This window comes from Balaenoptera musculus, chromosome 15, assembly GCF_009873245.2.
Source record: "Balaenoptera musculus isolate JJ_BM4_2016_0621 chromosome 15, mBalMus1.pri.v3, whole genome shotgun sequence".
Lineage (NCBI taxonomy): Eukaryota > Metazoa > Chordata > Mammalia > Artiodactyla > Balaenopteridae > Balaenoptera > Balaenoptera musculus.
Window position 1 is genome coordinate 52519313 of NC_045799.1, and position 22526 is coordinate 52541838.

The 22526-nt window shown below is 40.9% G+C and overlaps 1 protein-coding gene across 1 annotated transcript in view; it reads right to left on the minus strand.

Moving 5' to 3' along the window:
* Nucleotides 1-22526, minus strand: part of LOC118880655 (CREB binding protein) — a 129587-nt gene that overhangs the window by 97053 nt on the left and 10008 nt on the right. The window contains 1 exon segment of the mRNA XM_036824400.1: nucleotides 8557-9269. Within this exon segment, the coding sequence (XP_036680295.1) occupies nucleotides 8557-9269 (713 nt within the window).

Genomic DNA, 22526 nt, shown 5'->3' on the forward strand with positions numbered 1-22526 from the left:
TCCCTTATTTCCAATACATTACTTATAAGAAAGGACTGAAAGTATTTCTAAGGCTGTAAAACCATTTATCAACCTCAGAACTATAAAGAGTCTGGACCCCTTGCCCAGATACGTCACAATACCTTCCTCTTTCCACCAGTGTCTGGCTTCCCTCTGCCACCTTCTCTGTGCAGAGCAACAACTCTCAATACCTCTAGCCAGGAGAAGAACTTGAGTGTACGGCTTCCAATTCCCACTTAAATTTATCTTTATTTTTTTTTAAAAGAGATTTATTATTTATTTATTTATTTAATTTCTTTTTGGCTGCGCTGGGTCTTAGCTGTGGCACATGAGGTCTTCATTGAGGCGTGCGGGATCTTTCATTGTGGTGCGTGGCTCCTCTCTAGTTGTGGCATGCAGGTTTTCTCTTCTCTAGTTGTGGCACGCGGGCTCCAGTTGAGGCGCACGAGCTCAGTGGTTGTGGCACGTGGGTTTAGTTACCCCGCGGCATGTGCGATCTTAGTTCCCTGACCAGGGATTGAACCCGAGTCCCCTGCATTGTAAGGCGGATTCTTTACCACTGGACCACCAGGGAAGTCCTCTTAAATTTATCTTTAAATATCTTTTTTTGCTTTCCTCCTAAAAGACAAGTGTTTGGGTTATTTTCTGTAGAAAACTAGAGCATGCTACCGAAAAGATAACATATGAGGTTTCCTACTGTTGAAATGGGGGCACACAGAATGAAGGGAACAGAGGGAGGCTGAGTAACTTTCCACGATCACACAGCATAGCCAGGATCGGATCCCACGAAGTCTGGCTAAGGGTCTCTTAAATCACTAACCCGTGCAGCCTGTTCTTGGATCAGTTTTACAATCTATATTTTAATAAAAATTCTTTTTATCCAGGCTTTACAATTAATTAAGAGTTATACAAAAATTCTTACAATTTTGGACTTTCCTGATGTTTGTGGTTATTTCTACTTTCTCATTCCTAATTTTGTGTGACTCTTAAAGAAAACATTTAAAATAGAAAACATAAGCCATTTCAACAACATGGCAATAATGTTAACATGGCATGATATGTTTAATGAAATAATTTCTCCTCTCCATTCTGTGTGCCTCCATTTCTAATCTGTAACATGGGAATTGTACCCACTTTATATTTTTTAATGAGAGTAGAAGTTACACATTTTGAGTTTTTCTTCAGAATAAAAATATATTTAGACTTTTCTAAAAGAAAAATATATTGACTCAAGAGACCAACAGTCTAATGGAGTATTGTCAAAGATCTTAAGTCACCCTCGAGGAAAAAAGCTTCAAGCCCATACAGTTGTACAGATGGTTTCTCAATTCTTCAAGGAACAGATCATTCAATTCGAAACTGTTCCAAAGAACAGATGTGAACAGCTTCCAAACTCTTTCTGACCAAATTAACACAACCCTGATATCAAAACCTGACAAAACACAAAAGAAGAACTACAGATCAATCTCACTGTTGATTAGTGAGAAGCAAAAATTCTAAATGAATGCTAGCCAATAAAATTCAGCAAAACATTAACTTTCAATTTCACAATTACAGAGATGGTTCAGTTGGATAGTAGGAAACCTACTGAGATAATTTGTCACATAAATAAAACAAAGGAGAAAAAAAAAATCACAGGGTAACCACTACAGATGTCAAAAGGGAATCTGATAAAATCCAGCATCCAATAAATGAGTAATAGATTACACCCCAATTTTAAAAGATTGAAAACCAAAGCTCACATTATACTTAATAATAAAACACTACATACATCTCTATTTAAGTCAAATACAAGACAGGGATGCCCAAGAGCATAAACACTGGTAGAAATACTGCCAAGAAGACAAAAGTATCAGTAAGGCAAAAGATGACTGCCTACTAGGAAAACCCAAGAGAATCACCTGAAGAAATATTAGAATAAACAAGAGAACTCCATAAAGTGGCCAGATTACCAAATTGACATGTATATATCAACATCTTTCCTATATTAAAACAATAGTCAATTAGGTAATGAAATAGAACAACTCATCTCTAACAGCAATGATAAACCCATTAATACATCCAGAAACAAACTTAATAAAAAAGGTGTATTACCTATATAAAGAAAACTATAGTATGCTTCTGAGCAACATAAGACTCCATAAAAAGACAAACCTTGTATGTACAGGATAAGACAACTTGGAAAGCCACAAAACTGTTAGAATGTCAAAATCCCCCTTAAATGGTTTATAAAATTCAATATAATCCCAATCAAATCCCAAGACTTTTGTTTGATTTTTAGGAATCTGAAAAACAGTCCTAAAGTTTATTTGAAACAGAGGTTCTCAACCCCGGCTGCCATGAAAATCATCTGAGGAACTATAAACTATATCAATGCTCATGCCATGCACCAGAGATTCTAACTTAATTGGTCTGCAGTAGGGATGAGGCATCACATTAAAAAAAAAAAACCCCAGGTAATTTTGATGCACAGACAGGGTTGAGAACCATACATCTAGAAGAGTATCTTATAAGGACAGCAAAGAAAATACTGGATTCTTGAAAAAGAGTGAAAGGCAACTGGCTCCATCATATGTTAAAATTCATTACACAGCTAGGATAATAAGTTTCTGGCACAGAATAAATAAAGATCTGTGAAACAAAAGAAAAAGTCCAGAAATAGACCTAAACTCTGTATATTTGAAAGCTGAATAAAATATATACCAAAAATGATGTCACTGCAGTGGGGGAAGGGGGGAGGGGAAAAGCTGGATTAGTAGTATCTAAATAAATGGTACTGGGATGACTATAATTTGGAAAAATGTATATAGCTAGATTTCTGTATCTCACTCAAGCCAAAATAAAGTCTGAGTTAAAGATCCAAAGTATAACGGGAAAAAATACAGAATATTTCATAATTTTGGAACAGAAATGCATTTCCAAACATGACGTAAAACCCAAAAGCCATAAAGAAAAAAAATGGATAAATTTGTTTCTATAAAAACTGAAAACATCCATTTGGTAAAAACTCCAGACTATCATATTGTTAACCTATGTGGCCATTCTCCTGGTAAAACAGACTTTAGCAAATAAAAAAGGGGGAAAAACTTTCACTCATTAAAAGACTTTAGCTTTTTTTTTAAATTATAATATTTTCAGTCAAAAAATTGAACCATTTCATATTTTTAAATTATTATGCTTGATTTTGCTTCTCCCATCCTGCTTTATGCTTTTTGTTTCTAATTTTTTTGTCTTTAGACTTTAGCTTCTAATATACAAAGAATATAAAGAACACAAACCAACAAAAAAAAAAATGGGAAACCATGCAACAGAAAAGTTGACAGAGAATATAAGCAACAGCAAAATACAAATGCCCATGAATTTCTGAAAAGACATTCTGCCTAAGAGACAATCTGCCTAAGAGAACGGCAAATCAGTAAAAGAATAGTATCAGTGTTGGTGAGAATTTGGGGCACAGGGATTCATTCACTTTGGTGAGGGTGTAATTTGCATAATGTTTTTGGAGAGGATCTGGCAATATCTATGCTTATCAAAAATGTCAATATCCTTTAATCCAGAAATTTCACCCCCAAGAATTTATCCAGCTGATACACTCAGCTGTACAAAGATATATAAGTCAAAAATTGTGATAGCAGCAAAACACTGGAAACAATCTAAATGTACAGATATTGGGGCACTAGTCCTATAAATTAAGATATAGCCAAATCAGGGACTTCCCTGGTGGTGCAGTGGTTAAGAATCCGCCTGCCAATGCAGGGACACAGGTTCGAGCTGTGGTCCGGGAAGATCCCACATGCCACGGAGCAACTAAGCAAGCTGTGCACCACAACTACTGAGCCTGCACTCTAGAGCCCGCAAACCACAACTACTGAGCCCGCGTGCCTAGAGCCCGTGCTCTGCAACAAGAGAAGCCACCGCAATGAGAAGCCCGTGCACTGCAATGAAGAGCAGCCCCTGCTCGCCGCAACTACAGGAAGCCCGTGCGCAGCAACGAAGACCCAATGCGGCCAAAAATAAATAAATTTATTAAAAAGAAAAAGAAAAGATATAGCCAAATCAAGGACTACTACTGTACCATAGCTAGTAAGAAGGACTGAGAGCTCTATCTAACAAGGAACAACTTCCAACTTACGTTGTTCAGGGGTGGAAAGGAGGTGTATGTCTACATTTATACATGGTGGGGGTTGGGGGGGGGAGACACAGAGAGAGATGTTATGCCATACTACTCTTCATGTTTAGAAGAGATATCTACACACACACACACACACACACACACACACACACACACACACACACCCCCTTTCTATACCTCTATATATACAGACCATCTCTGGCAGGATAGATAAGAAATAGTTGCCTTTGGTGAGAGAATTTGGGAGAATCAAGGGTCAAAAATTAAGGGAGACTACCATTTCAGTTCTTATCCTTAGTGCTATTTTTAAAAAATTTGGCTGTTAGTTGTTAAACCATGTGCATGATTACTTCTAAAAACAAAACGTTTAACAAAGTCTTTGACCCAGTAACCTCACTTTTCAGAATTTATCCCATGATGCGTGTGGATATGCCTACACAAGGATATATTCACTGCAGCACTGTTTGTACTAATGAAAAGTCAGAAACAATCCAAATGTTCATCATCAGAGGAGTACATAAATTATGGTGCATCACAAAATGCAATACCTTGCTATCAGTAGAAAAAAAGGAAAAATCTGCACACACACACTGGCATGGAAAGGCATCCAGGGTATATAGTTATGTAAAACAGCAAGGTGCTTATGTACTGGGTTGGCCAAAAGGTTTGTTCAGTTTTTTCCTTTTTTTCCCCATAAGATGGCTCTAGTAGTGCTTAATTGTCTTTAACTTCATTTGAAACAATTTTGTTAGACTGTATTGTAAAAGCTGTCATGTCAGCGTGCATTTAAAAAAAAACATTAAAATTGGTGAATTTTTGTGTAGCCATTTTAATACTGAGGATGAAAGAAAAAAGCAAAATTTTTGGCATATTATGCTTTATTATTTCAAGAAAGGTAAAAGCGCAACTGAAACGCAAAAAAAGATTTGTGCAGTGTATGGAGAAGGTGCTATGACTTGATAGAACGTGTCAAACGTGGTTTGCAAAGTTTCATGCTGGAGATTTCTTACTGGATGATGCTCCAGAGTTGGGTAGACCAGTTGAAGTTGATAGTGATCAAACCGAGACTGAGAACAATCAACGTTATATACCACACGGGAGATAGCTGACACACTCAAAATATCCAAATCAAGTGCTGCAAATCATTTGTACCAGCTTGGTTATGTTAATCGCTTTGATGTTTGGGTTCCACATAAGTTAAGCAAAAAAACCCTTCTTGACCATATTTCTGCATGTGATTCTCTACTGAGACATAACAAAAACGTTTCGTTTTTAGAACAAATTGTGGCGGGCAATGAAAAGTGGATACTGTACAATAATATGGAACGGAAGAGATCACGGGGCAAGCGAAATGAACCACCACCAACCACACCAAAAACTGGTCTTCATCCAAAGAAGGTGATGTTGTGTGTGTGTATCTCCCTTGGGATTGGAAGGGAGTCCTCTATTATGAGCTCCTTCTGGAAAACGAAACAATTAATTCCAACAAGTGCTGCTCCCAATTAGACCAACTGAAAGCAGCACTCGACAAAAAGTGTCCAGAATCAGTCAACAGAAAACGCATAATCTTCCATCGAGATACCACAAGACCACATGTTTCTTTGATGACCAGGCAAAAACTATTACAGCTTGGCCGGGAAGTTCTGATTCATCTGCTGTATTCACCAGACACTGCACCTTTGGATTTCCATTTATTTCGGTCTTTACAAAATTCTCTTAATGGAAAAAATTTCAATTCCCTGGAAGACTGTAAAAGGCACCTGGAACAGTTCTTTGCTCAAAAAAAAGTTTTTGAAGATGGAATTATGAAGTTGCCTGAAAAATGGCAGAAGGTAGTGGAACAAAACGGTGAATACGTTGTTCAATAAAGTTCTTGGTGAAAATGAAAAATGTGCCTTTTATTTTTACTTTAAAACCGAAGGAACTTTTTGGCCAACCCAATAGTTTGGTTCCATTTCATACTAAAAAAGAATCTGTGTTAATATATCTGTATAGATAGAAGTGGTTATCTGTAAGGAGAGAGGGGCTGCTCTCTTTTACTATTTAAATTATTTTATAGGAAATCTGCATTTCCTTTGTAACAATAATTTTTAAAACAAAATTACCTTTTTAAAAAAGTTTCTTTTCCCAAGTGCATTTTAAAATCTTATTCTGCTTAAAATGAACTTGTCTCTTACTCCTACTATTTGTCCACCACTATTAGTTCTTTTGTCCCAACCAAAGGCCATGACAACCTTTCAAAAATGCCAGTTCCCACTCCTCCTTCGCCATCAGCCTCTTCAGGGTACCTACAGGGGACAGAGATGGCTGCCCCCAAAGCACTACTGTGGCTCACTTTCCACAGAGTGAGCACTAGCTAAGCGTCGTTTGAAAGAAAGATCACTCTGTACAAAGGAATGAAAAAGTTGGGCAGAGGAACATGGAGTGAAGAAGACATTATCAGCAAAGCCCAGACTATAGGAAACCCCCAGAACAAAAAAATAAACAAGCAAAACAACTAGATTCTCCTACAAATATGTTGTAAGACTCCTAGAAATTAATAAATTCTTAAGAGCCATATCAAGTGAATAAAATATAGGTTATTCAGAGCTGGGGGAAAAAAGTCTGTAATAACAAATCATGACATATGCAACCACTGGAAATCTGAATATTTAGTGGACATTGATGACATGAGGAAATCATTTATTTACATGTGAGAGTGGCACTGTGCTCAGGTATGCCAAGTCTAACTTCTAGGAATATATATAAATTCTATCAATGGCTCTCCAAGTGTGGTCGAGGGATTCAGTCCCTTTCAGGGGTCAAAACTATTTTCATATAATACTTAGACATTATTTGCCTTTTTTGCTCTCATTCCCTTACAAGAACACAGAGGAGTTTTCCAGAGGCTCTGTGACATGTGATATCACTATACTTAATGGCTAATGGAATGTGTGCTTGTGTTTTAAAATTCTGTTTTAGTATCTAATGTGGCTAATATGGACAGATATATCCACGTTTTAAAGAAGTCTCCTTGGGACCCTCAATAATTTTTAAGATTACTCAGGAGTCCTATGTCTACTTTTGCCATGTGACTTTAATTCTCCAAAACAGTTTTTTGTAACTGGGCAGCGTGGACAAGAGTGATGAGTGAATTAGGAAGGAACAAACATCAATCTATCCATGAACCCTAAGCCCACAGAAATCTTTTCTCAACCCAACTCCGAAAGGCACATTCACACACAGACCCCTCTTCAAATGCCAGGGACAACTAAAAATTAAGTTCATATTCCCCCTTAATAACACTTCAAAAGAGATAAATGCAATTTTAACGTTTGGAATTACTTCACCTTTACTTAAGTGAAAAAAAAAATTCCTCTTCTTATCTAAGCCAGTCACAGGGTTCACAGCTGTCACCTAATGCTCGCATCAACCTTGTGGGGAAACTGTGCTCTACTGTGATCTCTCCCTTTCCCTTATTTGGGAATAATCAAATCCAAAGAACAGGCCAAACTGTTTTACTGTTCTGGAATCTGCTGTACCAAATACTGCCTGAAACAGGTGCACTGGTGGCTGTAGCTGAGAAGCCTTTTCTCAGTGCATCTCGGTGTTTGGCGCTCCAGTGGGATCAGCCCGCGCTCTTTCCCTTGTCAGCTCTCGCTTTCCCAGTGGTCTCCTATCTACCCTGGCATCTGCCTTCCCTGTTCTCCACATTCAGTTCCTACACGACACACCAGTTGCAAGGCCTTTCCCTGGAGCAGAGCTCTCAACCCCGCACAGGCGTCACACCATCTGGAGTCAGTAGCTTTGCACTTCTAACAAGCTCCCAGGTGATGCTGATGCTGCTGGTTTGGGGACCCCACTTTGAAAACCCTTGCTCTGAGTTTCCTCTGGGACCCGAGGCCCCATGCTGCCCCCTGGCTCTGCCATGTTATCTCTTCCCTGTTAACCACGGCAGGTAGCTGACCAGCTTGGAACCTAGCTTCTTTGTTGGTAAAACGGAGACTGTGACAAAAGACACTTCACCAGTTGGTTGTAAAAAGGGAAGGGCATGAAGAGTTAACGACTTGGTCGGCTGCGTGAAGTGAAGGTAAAGAGCCTTTACCGGATTCACTGATGCAACAAAAAGCTGATTCCCAGCAGAAGCTGCCTCTTTCAACCATGTGGTTCTATTTCCACACATTCTCCTCAGAGGCTGAAAACTGGTTATCAGTCCAAACTCATTCCCTAAGTTTCAACTGTCTGACATGCAAGCTAGCCTACCGCTGGTTTCTTCAACAATTCCCACTTTAAAGGCATGGGGCAGAGATCCGTATCCTGGAAAGAAGGGCACTAAATACCAAATCTGTCTCTTCCATGTGGGAGGGGCAGGAGGAAAGCCTAAAGGAGGACAGGAATGTGCCCCTGGTTAGTAGGAAGAATTCAAAGCACCGAAGCTCACTTACCTTGCTCATGCCTCCGGCTTGCGCTGTGTTCAGTCCTGCATGACTGGCCATTTGCGGTGAAACTTGAGTTAACGTCTCAGCCAGCACGCTGCTCGCGGCCCCCTGCATGGCCGGAGTAGCGTATGGCATTCCAGCTCCCCTTCCTCTGCCAGCAGCCCCAAGAGATCCATTCATGACTTGCGCCTGCCCTTGCTGGGCCGGGTTCATTAAACTATGGCCAGAGTTACTATTGAGGAGGCCTGGGTGGGTCTGGTTAAAATTAGCATTCATGCAGATCCCAGGTCCCGTCTGTGACGTGGCAGGGCTGCTGGTCACCAGCCCCACTTGCTTTTGTGCTTGCGGATTCAGTGCTTGGGAAGCAGGGGGAGTGGGCCCAGAGGTGCTGGCTGCCTGTTTGGGCAGGCTGGGGGCTGAAGAATCTCCCTGGTTCAGAGGGCTCTTGCCCATGGCACCCAGACTGGCCATGTTCGCACTGTTCGGCTGCCCCTGGGCCTGGCCTCCGAGGCCTTGTTGCACGGGGCTGCTGGCGCTCACATTTCCTATTCCTGGGTTGATACTAGAGCTGCTGCCTCCTCGCAGAAGCTCTGACAGTTGTTTATGTTTGGAAGCAGCATCTGGAACAAGGTTCCCACTGTTTAAAAGGCCTAATTCTCCTCCATTGGGGATCAGCTCATCGGGAAGATCATTTTCCAAGTCAAACAATGATCCAAAATCTAGAAATTAAACAGAAACGGAAATGAGAAACTAAGCAACCATAATAGCTCTCCAACTGTCATATGTTACTATGATCTTAACCTAAAGGGGCGTTTAACGTGGAACACTAGCACGTCTTAACAGTAACGTCAAAATGATCTGAAAGTTCATTTGGGAAAATAAAACAGGAAGAATATTTTTCAAATTCTGAAGAAGGGAAAGTTAAACAGAGATAAGAGGAAGGCTATGTAAAATGATAGATTTTATCATATATTCTAAAACAATAATTAAATAGTGTAGTATACGGCAAATGCAAATATACAAATTAAAGGAAAACAATGGAAATTTAACTAGTTCACTGAATTAGGATGTTAAAATGTTTTATAAGAACGTATGTGTGTAAAATAGTAATTGGGCATCAGGTTAGACGAATAGTAATTTGAGGAAATTAAAGCCTAGCCTAAAGTGATTACATATTTGAAAGGTAAATTATCAAAAAACCCCAACCTTAACAGAAAATGAGATTTCTCAAAGTGCTGAAGCTACAGGAAATGAAAATAAAGACATATATAGAAACTAAAAATAATTGAAAGTAAAAGAAAATAGGAGCTTAAAAAATACTTGAATTATACAGAAAGGGTTAAGGGTCAATTTTACAGAAAGATTCTAAGCACACTGAATCCCAAGAATAAATGCACAACGGACATAAGCAGGTAAGTATCACAAAGGAAGATAAAACAGTAAACAAAATAGACCATCCTTCCTAGTAATCAAGCATGAAAATTAAAGCAACTCCTTTTTTCCAGTCTCTCTCAAAGTAACACTTCTCTAATGTGGCCTATATATGTCATCTCTAGTTCCTCACTGACCAAGCACTGTCCAACCCACAACAACCTGGCTATACATGCAAGTACAAAGGACAAGATATGTACAAATACATTCATCATAGAATTACCTGTAACATCAAAACAAATGCAAACAATACCCAGAGGTAGTTTAACCTAGTGGTTATTACAACTCTAGACCCATACTGCCACCATTTGAATGCCAGCTCTGCTTCTTGCTCCCCACTTATCAGCTGTGGGACCTTGGTTAAGTTAGAGTTTCTGTGCCTCAGTTTCCCTATCTAGAAACTGGGAGTGATAATGGCTACTACACCTCATAGGGTTGTTGTGAGGAGTAAATGAATTAACAAATGTAAAGCACTTTCAACAGTGCCTGTGGATGCTAAGTGTTCAGAAAGTATTAGCTATTATTATTACTGTTATCCAATAACAAAGGTTTGATAAATTGCTGTATAATACTATAAAACACTATACATCTATTAAAATAATTATGAAGACTGTACAAATACAGGAAAATGTATGTTATGTAAAAACATGCAAATGGAAATTGTACGCAAAATAGCACACAGAGTAAGATTAGAACTAAAGTACGTGCATGTGGGCAGTAGCTGGAAAGTAATATGCCAAAAATAAGAGTCGTAATGGTAAAATGGTGGGGTGATGTGTCCATGTGGCTTTCTAAAAAATTTTTAAAAGCCTCTCCCCCCCCCACCACCCACTTTTAGAAAACTGAAAATCTTTTTCTCCATGGCGCAAACCCTTCTGACTGCTTCCCCCAACAACCTCCTCGGCTGGCTGGCCGGGATGTTCCTTTTAGGAAGGGCAACACCTTCTCAGGCAAGGAGCAAGAACCGCCACAATCACCTTCCCCCTTCCAGGTGACACAATCCCAGCTAAGGGAACTGAAGGCAAGTCAGCCAAGACAGTTCTGGAAAAGGTTTTCCTTCCTAATGGTAAGGGATGCTCAGAAAAAGATCTCTCTTTTCCTCACTGGATTTCATCATGGGACTGTGGCAACCCTCTTCAACCAGGAGAGGAGACGCTGTTCACACACTAAGGATGGCTGCAGAAAAAAATACAAGCACCTGGGTTCATGAAGCCACCTCTAGGCTAAATTATCCAACTCTGGAAGCCTCCCCATCTTCAGACTTCTCGTAATGAGAGAAAATACATTTCCTATCATTTAAGCCATTTTAGCTGGAGTTTAAGGTAACTTGCAGCTGAAGGCATCTTATCTCCATCATGTCTATGAAGTTCAAACTCCTTCACACGGCACATCAGTAGGTGGCCCCTGCCCACTTTCCAGCCCTTCTTTCCCAGGCACCTCCTGATGCACCTCCTACCTTCCAGCCACAATACCGTGAGCCAGCACATGTATTAGCAATCTTTTTTCTGGGTGCGCTCTCTCTCAGTCTAGAAAACCCCACGTCCAGCCCTCCCTCAGATTAAACAGTGACTATGAAGACTTTCTGTAGGCTGCCCCTGCAGAACTGACCAGTTCCTTTTCAGCCTCCTGAGTTCTCTGTACATACATGCCTCATAAACCACCTCGAACACATACCAATTCTTCCTGCCTGACTGTAAGGGACTAGATACTCCTTGCAAGTGCATATACACATACTCTGTTTTGTAGAACCTGTGAGAGTAGCTGCAGACACCATGAGCCCTTCCTCCCAAGTACTTTACTGTGTGCCTCCTGAGAACACCCTTTACACAGCGCAATACATTTATAAAATTCAGGAAATTTAACATTGATACAACACTTAATATACTGATTGCCCTTACTCAGATCTGGCCAGTTGTTTCCCAAAATGCCCTTTATCACACTTATTTTTCCTGATCCAAAATCTGATTCTGGATCCCAGCGTACTTAGTTGTCATGTCTTTGTCTTCTCCTTTATTCTAGAAAGGTTCCTCACACTTTGTCTTTCATAACTCTGAGATTTCTGAGGAGGGTAGGTCAGTTGTTTTGTAGAATGCCCCTCAATTTGGGGTTGCTTCCTCACGATTACAGGACACTTAACTATGAAGAGACAACAGGACTCGACTCCTGGATACAGCAAACATCTCTGAGAGAACCACTGACCAGGGCGTGCTGCTGGCGACAACCCAGCTCCTGTGTTTCCAGGTGGCTTTGTGGGTTCCATTCCACAGCTTTTATGCTATTGTATTGTCCTGAACCTGGAGATTCACTAAGATCTCCAGACACAAAGACCACATGAAATAAAGTAAGAACAAATGAAAACAACACTCCAACATAACTAACATTTCTGTTTGTTGCCTTCCAGGTTCTGTCCACATGTACACACATTTTTACTCAATAATCTCATAAAAAAAAAGAAATCAGTGACTTCCCTGGTGGCGCAGTGGTTAAGAATCCGCCTGCCAATGCAGAGGACATGCGTTCGAGCCCTGGTCTGGGAATATCCCACATGCCGTGGAGCAACTGAGCCTGTGCGTCACAACTACTGAGCCTGCGCTCTAGAGCCCGCATACCACAACTACTGAAGCCCCTGTGCCTAGAGTCTGTGCTCTGCAACAAGAAAAGCCACCGCAACAAGAAAAGCCACCGCAACGAGAAGCCCGTATGCCACAACGAAGAGTAGCCCCCGCTCACTGCAACTAGAGAAAAGCCCATGCGCAGCAACAAAGACCCAACGCAGCCAAAAATAAATTAAAAAAAAAATCAATGTATGTGTGTGTTTAATGTAATGCTTCTTAATCTATGAACGTGAAAATGAAACTCATTTAAACTAGAAAATGGAAGTCGTTATGATAGAGATCATGTTTCCTCCCTATCTGCCGGGGAGGAAATTAGGTGTCAAGCACTATAAACCAGAAGAAGAGACTGGGCTACTAATATTGTACACGTAAAGCTTGGAACAACCTGCTGACGCTCCCCTGACTGACTCTTCCAAGAGTCCCAAAGCACTTTTCCTAGGAGAGGGCAGACAGGCCAGGACAAGAGCAGGTAAATGCAGAAGAACATGGTCTCTAGTCCAGTGTAGGAACTGGAATCGGAAATGGAAATGCAAAAACAACACTCACAAGTGGAACATAGGAGTTCAAATCCTGTCTGAATCAATTAGCCCTGTGTCTTTGGGCAAACTGCTTAATCTCTGTGCCTTAATTCCCTCAACTAAAACAGGGACAATGGTACCCCAGGGCTACACGATGAAAGCAGGAAAGGAGTGCTCTGTGCCACAGATACTGGTTATTTTATTCTATCCTGCACAAAAACTTTCTTACCTTTAAAAATTCACCCAGCGTGCTGCCATTCTCCAATTGACTGATTTTCTTTAATGGTTTAGTCTTGTTCTAGTCCAAATGCACATGCACTTTTTACGTTTGTAGCAGGCATTATGTCTGCTTGTGCTCACTTTTGGTTTTGGTTTTTATTGGTCTGCCACAATTTGTCCACCTTAACCACTTTTTCTCATCCTGTTTCAGTCCAAGCACATCTCACAGCTGTTTGGGCTCAGAAAGGGTTGACAAATTCTGCTATGTCCTCACCTGTGCAGTCCAACTCGTATGAACGTGTCTACAACCACATATATGACGTATGGCTCTTTTAACAAAGGGGTTGTGTAGGGCTTGAGGAAGGCACATCCATACCCACACCATCACCCTTTTTCTCACCATTACTTTCTCCTGTTCTCTAGTTCAAAACAAAACATTGATAAAAGAGAGCGAAGCAGGAAAGCCAGGCTGTTGCAACATAACACAGCTGTGCTTTCTACACACCAAGTGTCCCAACACACAGGTTGGGTAATACCAATCTGAATCATCGGAAGTTCCTAAAATTCAAGATTGAGCGCCACCACTTCCAATCCCAGGTAAATACCTCTCTCTCCACCAAGTCACTGGGGGACGGACCCAGGAGAGAGCAAAGCTGAGGCTGAACGAGATTCGAGGACACCCCACTTTCCAGGGGTTCACCCTTAGCAGAAGACGAGCTCCGTCACACAGCGAACAGCAGACAGCCTGTCACACTGCCACCGCTGGGAACAGGAATTCTCTCTTCGGGGGCTTCCTGGCTGCATCCAGGAACTCGAGATAGAACATACACATTTGGGGGAGTCACCCTCCAGTCACCAGCTCCCTGAGGAACCACAAATGACTCTTCTTGGTTTGAAGGCACTTAGGGGGGGCGGGGCTGAACCTCTTCCCTCCCCTGGTCTCTGCCAGGTCTCACAGAGACCTGCCCGAGAGCCCCTTTCAATTAAGCTGACCTGAGAAAAGAAGCTACGAGCTCCCCAGTCTCTATCACACTCAGGCAAGGATGGGGTGCCCACAGCAGCAGCTTAGGAAGGAGAAAGTCAACCAAACTTGGCCCGCCTCAGGAACGGAAGGTCTTCATCACGCGCAACCACGAGGGGCCTTTCCCTCCTAGACCACACACAGAGACCTTGGTCCAGGGGACGGTCACACCAAACACTGACACACATGCTGCAAGACCCATTCTTATGCATCACGATCAGAAATCAGCATTTCACCTTAAACAAGGAATGAACTACTATCAAGTAGGCTGAAAAAAGCTTTTCATTTTACAAAATCAAATACCAGGCAAGTGACTGACTCAATCTATCCAGTCAATAACATCCGAAAACAGTTTTGTTTGAAAGACTTTTTTCAAATGCAACAGCTAAACAAACCATCTAGAAAACACATCTTCCCTCAGGTTTTCTAAATTCTTCTCTTTCTGTCATAATACCTTATTTTCTCCTTTGAATTGCATTTGGAGCCCCAAATTCTCTGTATTGGCAGAACTGATTTTTCTCTCAAAACGTGTACAAACCAGTTTATCACATCTCGTATCGGCCAGAAGTATGAACTTTTCTACACTCTACAGACATAATGAATGAATCTTAAAATCATATGATCAACTTCTTGTTACAACTCATGAGGCTGTAAGTACCTGGAAAGCAGGGATCCTGTCTACCCAGCGCCTGCCATACAATGCTTAGCATATAGAAGGCCCTCAACAAACATCTGCATGCTGAATGAGAGAATGAATTACAGAGTGCCAGTTACAGATGATACACAATATCAATTTTAACAAGTTACTTGTCTAGCCAAAGATATCAAGTAGTAATCTTAGCATCTATTACTACTTTCCTAAAATAGAAACAAAGAACAAAATTCAACAATGAATTTTCTTGAAATGTTACATTGTTCTACTCATCGTTCTCTTTACACCTCTTTCCTGCTGCCTATCTTCCAGAAAACCAGCCAGGTCTATTTCACTCTCTGGCTACACCTCAGCATCAATGACCCTCTATCCTATGGTTAATGCAAGGATTAAATGGCATGATGGAGAACGAGAGATGGTAGTGTTAGAAATAAACTACGTAAGAGTTTAGATGCTGTTTTGTGTTCATGTTTCTCTACTTCTGAGCATGAAACTCCCCTCCCACAGATATCCTCTCTTCTCCACTCACCCCTATTTCTATCTGCAGTCTTTATTCCCTGTGAAAAAGGTCTGCTTTCTTTAGAGTTCTTTCAGAATTTCTCTACATTTTCTTTGGCATTACTTGCACTATAACCATGACTACTTAAATGCTTCTCTTAAATCTTTCAAAAGCTGAGCACTTTTACTTATCAACCCTGGAAAACTTTATAAGAAGAATTTTTAATTCCTGAGTCAAAACTGGATACAAAAAAACTTGACCCAAAAAGGGTAATGCATCCTGAAACAGCTCACATCTAAAGATGAGGAATCCATAGAATGGTAGACATTTTCACAGGGTTATAAGTCTTAGATGATCTGGAGACCATTCTAGGTCTCTTCAGTGCATTTATTAATATATACTAATTAGATACTGACAACACAGGAAGCACAGTCTGGGGTAGTGAGAAAAGTACCCTGCCAGAGCTTAATTCAGGTCCATCTCTATCACTCACTCCTCCCTCCTATGTGTGCTTCCTCAGATCTAAACTGGAAATGAAAACAGTACCTGCCCCTAGGATCACTGATGAAGGAATTAAATCACACAATGTGTATACAGCACTTAGCCTGTCATGCAGTAAGGGCTCAATAAGTATTAGTCATTATTATCACTATCACTGTCCCATCTTCCAAAGTTGCTATGAGGACTGAACGATACACACACATCAAGGACTGGCACCCTATGCCTGGTACAGGGTTCGTGCCAACAATCATCTTTTCTGTAAGGTAAAGCCCTAATAATCTGACGATTCTACTACAATTAAAGCTTACTTTGCTTTGAAAATTCTTGGAGATTATGCAAATAAATAATGGAACAACTCTCCAACAATGGAGAATTAAATTTTTTTTAAAGGAAAAGGCACTGTTTTATTGGCATTTATGCCATTACAAATAAACTTTATCTAGGCATTTAATCAAGTTCCTAAAAGACATCTATTATTTTTTTTACAACAATTATTAGGAAATAATTAAAAGCAAATTCTTTCTAAAACCTTCTGTGATTAAGGCTTCTTTTATGCAGATACATAAATTAGTATAGAATGGGGTTTTACTTTATTCTAAACAGTGATTTTACATTGAACAAAAAAATATGTCCTTCCTCAAGATCACTATCTGCTTAAGAGTCAAAGTGGGGTTGGCTGGGCAACCCACCTCCTCCCAGGCCTTCCTCAGTGGGAGCAAGTCCCGGCTCTCAGGCCTTCGTTCTGTGCACAGCGGACTAGGCTCACTTGAAACTTGAATAAAAGGATTATAAGACAGCCCTGAGTGGAAGTTCTCTGTCACACTGGATCCTAAATCAGGAGAGTCCTGGAATTGCAGCCAGCCTCCTATCCTCATGTGACTCACTTAGAGGTTCCCGGGAGATGCCATTCTCAGAGAGCTAGGACAATTTAAAGTTTCCTGAGTGTGGTTTGTGTGCTGCCTCCCTCAGCCCTGAAGGGAGGAGAAAAGCCTCCCTGGGACAAAAGTGGGAAAGAAGGTACTGTCACAGCAGCAACCACCACTAAACCAACCATAAACCACCCAGCAGCCCCAAAACACAACCAGGTGGTTTGGAGTAGAAAGGGGCTCACTGTTCTCCACCATCACGGCTGAGAAGGGCACTGGGACCCAGGAGGCACTGCCTAGCCACCCTGCAACCCAACTAAAAGTCCTAGAGGAGGAGGAATGTGGGGGCTGAGCTAGGATTCAACCTCTGCACCCTAACCCCAGATGCTGGGCCACCTCAGACTACCTGGCCACAGTGTAAGTACAGGCAAGCAGACAGCCAGAGACCAGGTCCCCTGGCCCAAATGCTGGGAGCTGTAGCTGGCAGGCAGCAACACCAAGTCAGGAAGAAGGGGAAAGACCTTCTTCTGGACACAGAGGTGTCAGTGTACAACATATGGAAGTGTGTGGGCTATCAGAGAACCCACAACAGAAAATGAATGCATGAAGTCCAGAAAGTACACCAACATCCAGACAATGAAATATTATTCAGCACTAAAAAGAAATGAGTATCAGGCCATGAAAAGACATGGAGGAATCTGAAATACACGTTACTAAGTGAAAGAAGGCAATCTGAAAAGACTAAATACTACATGATTTCAATTATATGACATTCTGGAAAAGGCAAAACTATGGAGATAGTAAAAATAATCAACAATTGCCAGGAGTCTGCTTTTTTTTGGGGGGGGGGCAGGGAGCTGGGGGAGAAATAGGAGGAATACAGGGGATTTTTAGGGCAGTGAAAATACACTGTGTGATATTACAATGATGGATAAATGCCATTGTACATTTGTCCAAACACAGAGAATGTACCAAACCAAGAGTGAACCCTAAGCTAAACTATGCACTCGGGATAATTACGATGCATCAATGTAGGTTTATCAACCGTATCAAATGTACCACTCTGGTGGGGGATGCTGATAATGGGGAGGCTGTGCATGTGTGGGGGCAAGGAGTATAGATGGGAAATCTCTGTACCTTCCCTTCAGTTTTGCTGTGAACCTGAAAGTGCTCTAAGAAAATTAAGTCTTAAAGGAAAAAAAAAAAAAGTATGCCATTAGATTACAGATAAATCACAAGCAACTGAGAGGTACAAAATGATAGAGAATCACAAGTGGAAGAATAACTTGAGTATTTATCAACTATATTAATAACTAACATACAAAATATCCAGTGATGTCTATGCTGGGTTTAAGTGTGCTGCTTTTGAAGCTTTAAGGATCCACCAACACACAAGCTCTTGGAGGACAGTTTGATGATATGATCAAAATTACAAATGCATATTCCTTTTAATCATTAATTCCATTTTTAGGAATCTGTTCTATAGATATACACATAACTGTGCAGAGCTATTCATTAAAGCACTGTTTGTGAGGGGTCAAGATTGGAAACAGATTAAATCAATCATGGCACATCTCACATAACAAAACTAGCAACTACAGAAAGAGATAATAAGAAAGCTCTCCATGTGCTGCTGTGTACAGGTATGTAACCACGTGGACAGTATGCTGCCTCCAGTAAGAAGAAGGCAGGAAGGGGGCAAGGGAGCTAAGAACAGGCTGTCTGCTTGAAGAGATAAACCATGGAGGAGAGCACAGGGAAGGAGGGGGGCTCTCACTCTACAGCTTTGTGTCCTCTGATTTTTGAACCATGTGAGTGAACTTCCTGTTTAAGTAATTAAAGAAATTGATTTTTAAAAGGCAGCCCCTGGGGTGTCCAGGCCCAGGTGATTAGCTTCAGCCCAGGTGATAATACCTGGAATGCTTCCAGATGCTCCTGGCTCCAGCTGGAGTGTTTACGTTTGAGGATGAAATCTGAAATGGGTTCAATACTAGTTTAAAATATTTTTAGTATTCAAATGAGCTTAAAAGGCAGGAAAATAAAAAGCACTTTAAAGAAGGATTTTTCAAAAATACTATTTTTTTCCTAAAGAAATGTGACAATCTACATATCATATTTTGTACCCAATGCAGTAGTAAGGTACATGTTGCTCGCGTCAGGAAAGCTGACATTATTTCAATGTACTTGGAGAAACATTAGTTGGCTGTCAGGTCTTGTAGCTTCCAGCACATCAATGAAGAAACCTCTAATAAAAGGATTCTGTTACCCACTACTGGGCATATACCCTGAGAAAACCATAATTCAAAAAGAGACATGTACCACAATGTTCACTGCAGCACTATTTACAATAGCTAGGACATGGAACCCACCTAAATGTCCATCAACAGATGAATGGATAAAGAAGATGTGGCACATATATACAATGGAATATTATTCAGCCATAAAAAGAAATGAAATTGAGTTATTTGTAGTGAGGTGGATGGACCTAGAGTCTGTCATACAGAGTGAAGTAAGTCAGAGAGAGAAAAACAAATACCATATGCTAACACATATATATGGAATCTAAAACAAAAATGGTTCTGATGAACCTAGGGGCAGGACAGGAATAAAGATGCAGACGTAGAGAATGGACTTGAGGACACGGGGAGGGGGGAGGGTAAGCTGGGACGAAGTGAGAGAGTAGCACTGACATATATACACTACCAAATGTAAACAGCTAGCTAGTGGGAAGCAACTGCATAGCACAGGGAGATCAGCTCGGTGCTCTGTGACCACCTAGAGGTGCGGGATAGCGAGGATGGGAGGGAGGTGCAAGAGGGAGGGGATATGGTGATATATGTATACATATAGCTGATTCACTTTGTTATACAGCAGAAACTAACACAACATTGTAAAGCAATGATACTCCAATAAAGATGTTTCAAAAAAAAAAAAAGATTCTGTTAAAAATCAGAGCTTGTGACAAAGGAAGTGATGATTGGACACCACACTAACACACAATCATATTCTCCCATCTTTGGACGACACCTCTAAGTTAATTTACACTTTGTTCAAATCATTCTTGCTAAAGGTCTAAAGGTTTTGCAACAGGAATTACCCAAAACTCCAGTTCTCACCATTTAACAGATTCCTCTAACCACAAATACTAAAGATGTTTTGCTGTGGATCTGATTTACTTTTAAACTAGTTTTTCTTTCTTTTTTTTTAATTTTTAAATTTATTATTTATTTATAAATTTATTTATTTAATTTATTTTTGGCTGCATCGGGTCTTCGTTGCTGCACTCGGGTCTTCTCTAGTTGCAGCGAGCGGGGGACACTCTTCATTGCAGTGCGTGGGCCCCTCACTGCAGCGGCCTCTCTTGTTGCGGAGCACGGGCTCCAGGCGCGCGGGCCTCAGCAGTTGTGGTGCGCAGGCTCAGTAGTTGTGGCACGTGCACTCAGCAGTTGTGGCACACAGGCCCAGCTGCTCCACGGCATGTGGGATCCTCCCGGACCAGGGCTCGAACCCATGTCCCCTGCATTGGCAGGCAGACTCTCAACCACTGTGCCGTCAGGGAAGCCCAGTTTTTTGTTTTAAAAATAATATATTTATGTTTTTTTAAAAAGCATTTGGAAGACTATAAAGTGAAAGTGGAGAGCCCCCAGCCCCCCACTCCCAAGGAAAACAATTTTCAGGGATTTCCTTCTGAAAATACCCAATGGACACATTAGTATATATCTTTTTACCTCTAAAAAGGATCTAATTATCATTTCTGTTCTCCATCCTGACTTTTTATTTAATGATTCTCAAACTTATCTTCCATCTTAAATACCCATCACTCTCCCTCCCCAGATTTACAATGGCAAAGGACTCAGCTACTCCTCTTCTGAAGGACTTCTGGGTCACCTTTAGTGTTCTGCAATATCTAGATTAATTAACTAAATTAATAAAAAGGTCTGGAATTAATATGAATATTCTTAGAAGTCCTACCAAGCAACAGATTGATTTTTACCTTATCTATTGTACTTGGCGTACAAGTAGGTTGTTAAGCTACAGACATTTGTATGTCAACTAATAAGGTGGTTAATAAAAACCACAGGTTTAAAGAATCTTTTCCAGAAGCTGGGAAACCATAAACAGAACTTTGGTGTGAACCATGGTTGCATGATGTGCAACATGATGACAGTAACAAAACCTCTAATACTCTTCAAGATGAAATTACTTTTTAGAACTTCAATTCTTCCTATTTAAAAAGTGTAGCAAAAACACAAAAATCATTCTGTGTTATTTAAGTACAGCACCAAAACATTTTACCATTTAAAAAAAAAAAAAAAGGATTTTTAGAATGAAGCCTGCTCTTCAAATATTAATACTTCTTACAGCTCTGAGATATTTATCAGTCTGAAATGCACCTATAGTGGAACAACATATATAACATGTCACTTTGGGAAGAAGGAGTAAAGAGAGACGGCATGTGCTTACATACACAGCGTATGTCTAGCATGATATACAAGAAACACTAGTTGCCTGTGGGGAGGGGAACTGGTTGACTCCGTAAACAGGAAAGGAAGGCTTTTCACTAAAGTCTTTTGTACTTTTTGGAACCCTATGAACTCATCACCCAGTCAAAAGAATTAAAAAAAAAAAAAACTTTTTAAAGAAGAATCACCTGTTGGTACAAAAATTTCCTAATACCTTAAATAAGAACACTACAGCTGACCCTTGAACAAGGGTTTGAACTGCACAGGTCCACTTATACACAGATTTTTTTTTTCAATAGTAAATACCATAGTACTACATGATCTGTGGTTGGTTGAATCTGAGGATGTGGAATTGTGGATACAGAGGAACCGCATAGGGAGGTCCCACGAATATGGAGAAATCGGTATACAGAGGGCAAGTTATATGTGGATTTTTGACTGCAGGGAAGGTTGGCACCCCTATCCCCCACACTGTTCAAGGGTCAACTGTAGTTCTGATTCTTAAGCTCCTTTTTGTGGGGTCTTTTTCCTCCCACAAACAGGGTTTGGGGAGAGAGAAGGCAGTTGTCAACTCTCCCTGCAGGTGTGAACTTATATGGAAAAATATACCTTGGAAAAAGATGATATAGCCTCTGGAGAACAAATCACAGTCACTTCCTCCAATTACCCTGGATGTGATGGGCTTCTAAAATTTTGTATTGTTTTTTAAGCTCTAAAAGGATGGTCTGGACTCCCTGGTCAGACACTGTGGGCTCTCCATGACTTACCCAGCCTGACTCCCCCTGCTAGTTTGTTCTGCAATGAGCTCCAGTGCCCTTCCTCTAAGAAGTTTCCCTGACCACCCAGCCTGAAGCATCTGGTTCCTTCCCATCACAACACTGATTTCAGTTCGCAAATAGACAGGCATTGGTGGGACTGCTGGACTGCCTGCCCACACCACTGCACTCTGAGTTCCAAGAACACGGGGCCCCCACTGATATCACCACAGCCTAGGAGTGTCCCACACATAATAAGCACATATAAAGAATTTGAATTATATAAGCGTTTTAATATTTGTTGAATAAAAGAATGGATAAATAGTGGTAGAGTTGAGACTAGAGCTCAGGCCCACCCGACTTCTCAGCACAGAACAACACCAGCAGTGTCCACATCTAAGAGGCAAGACCACGCTGCCTCTAAATGGTAGCCTGT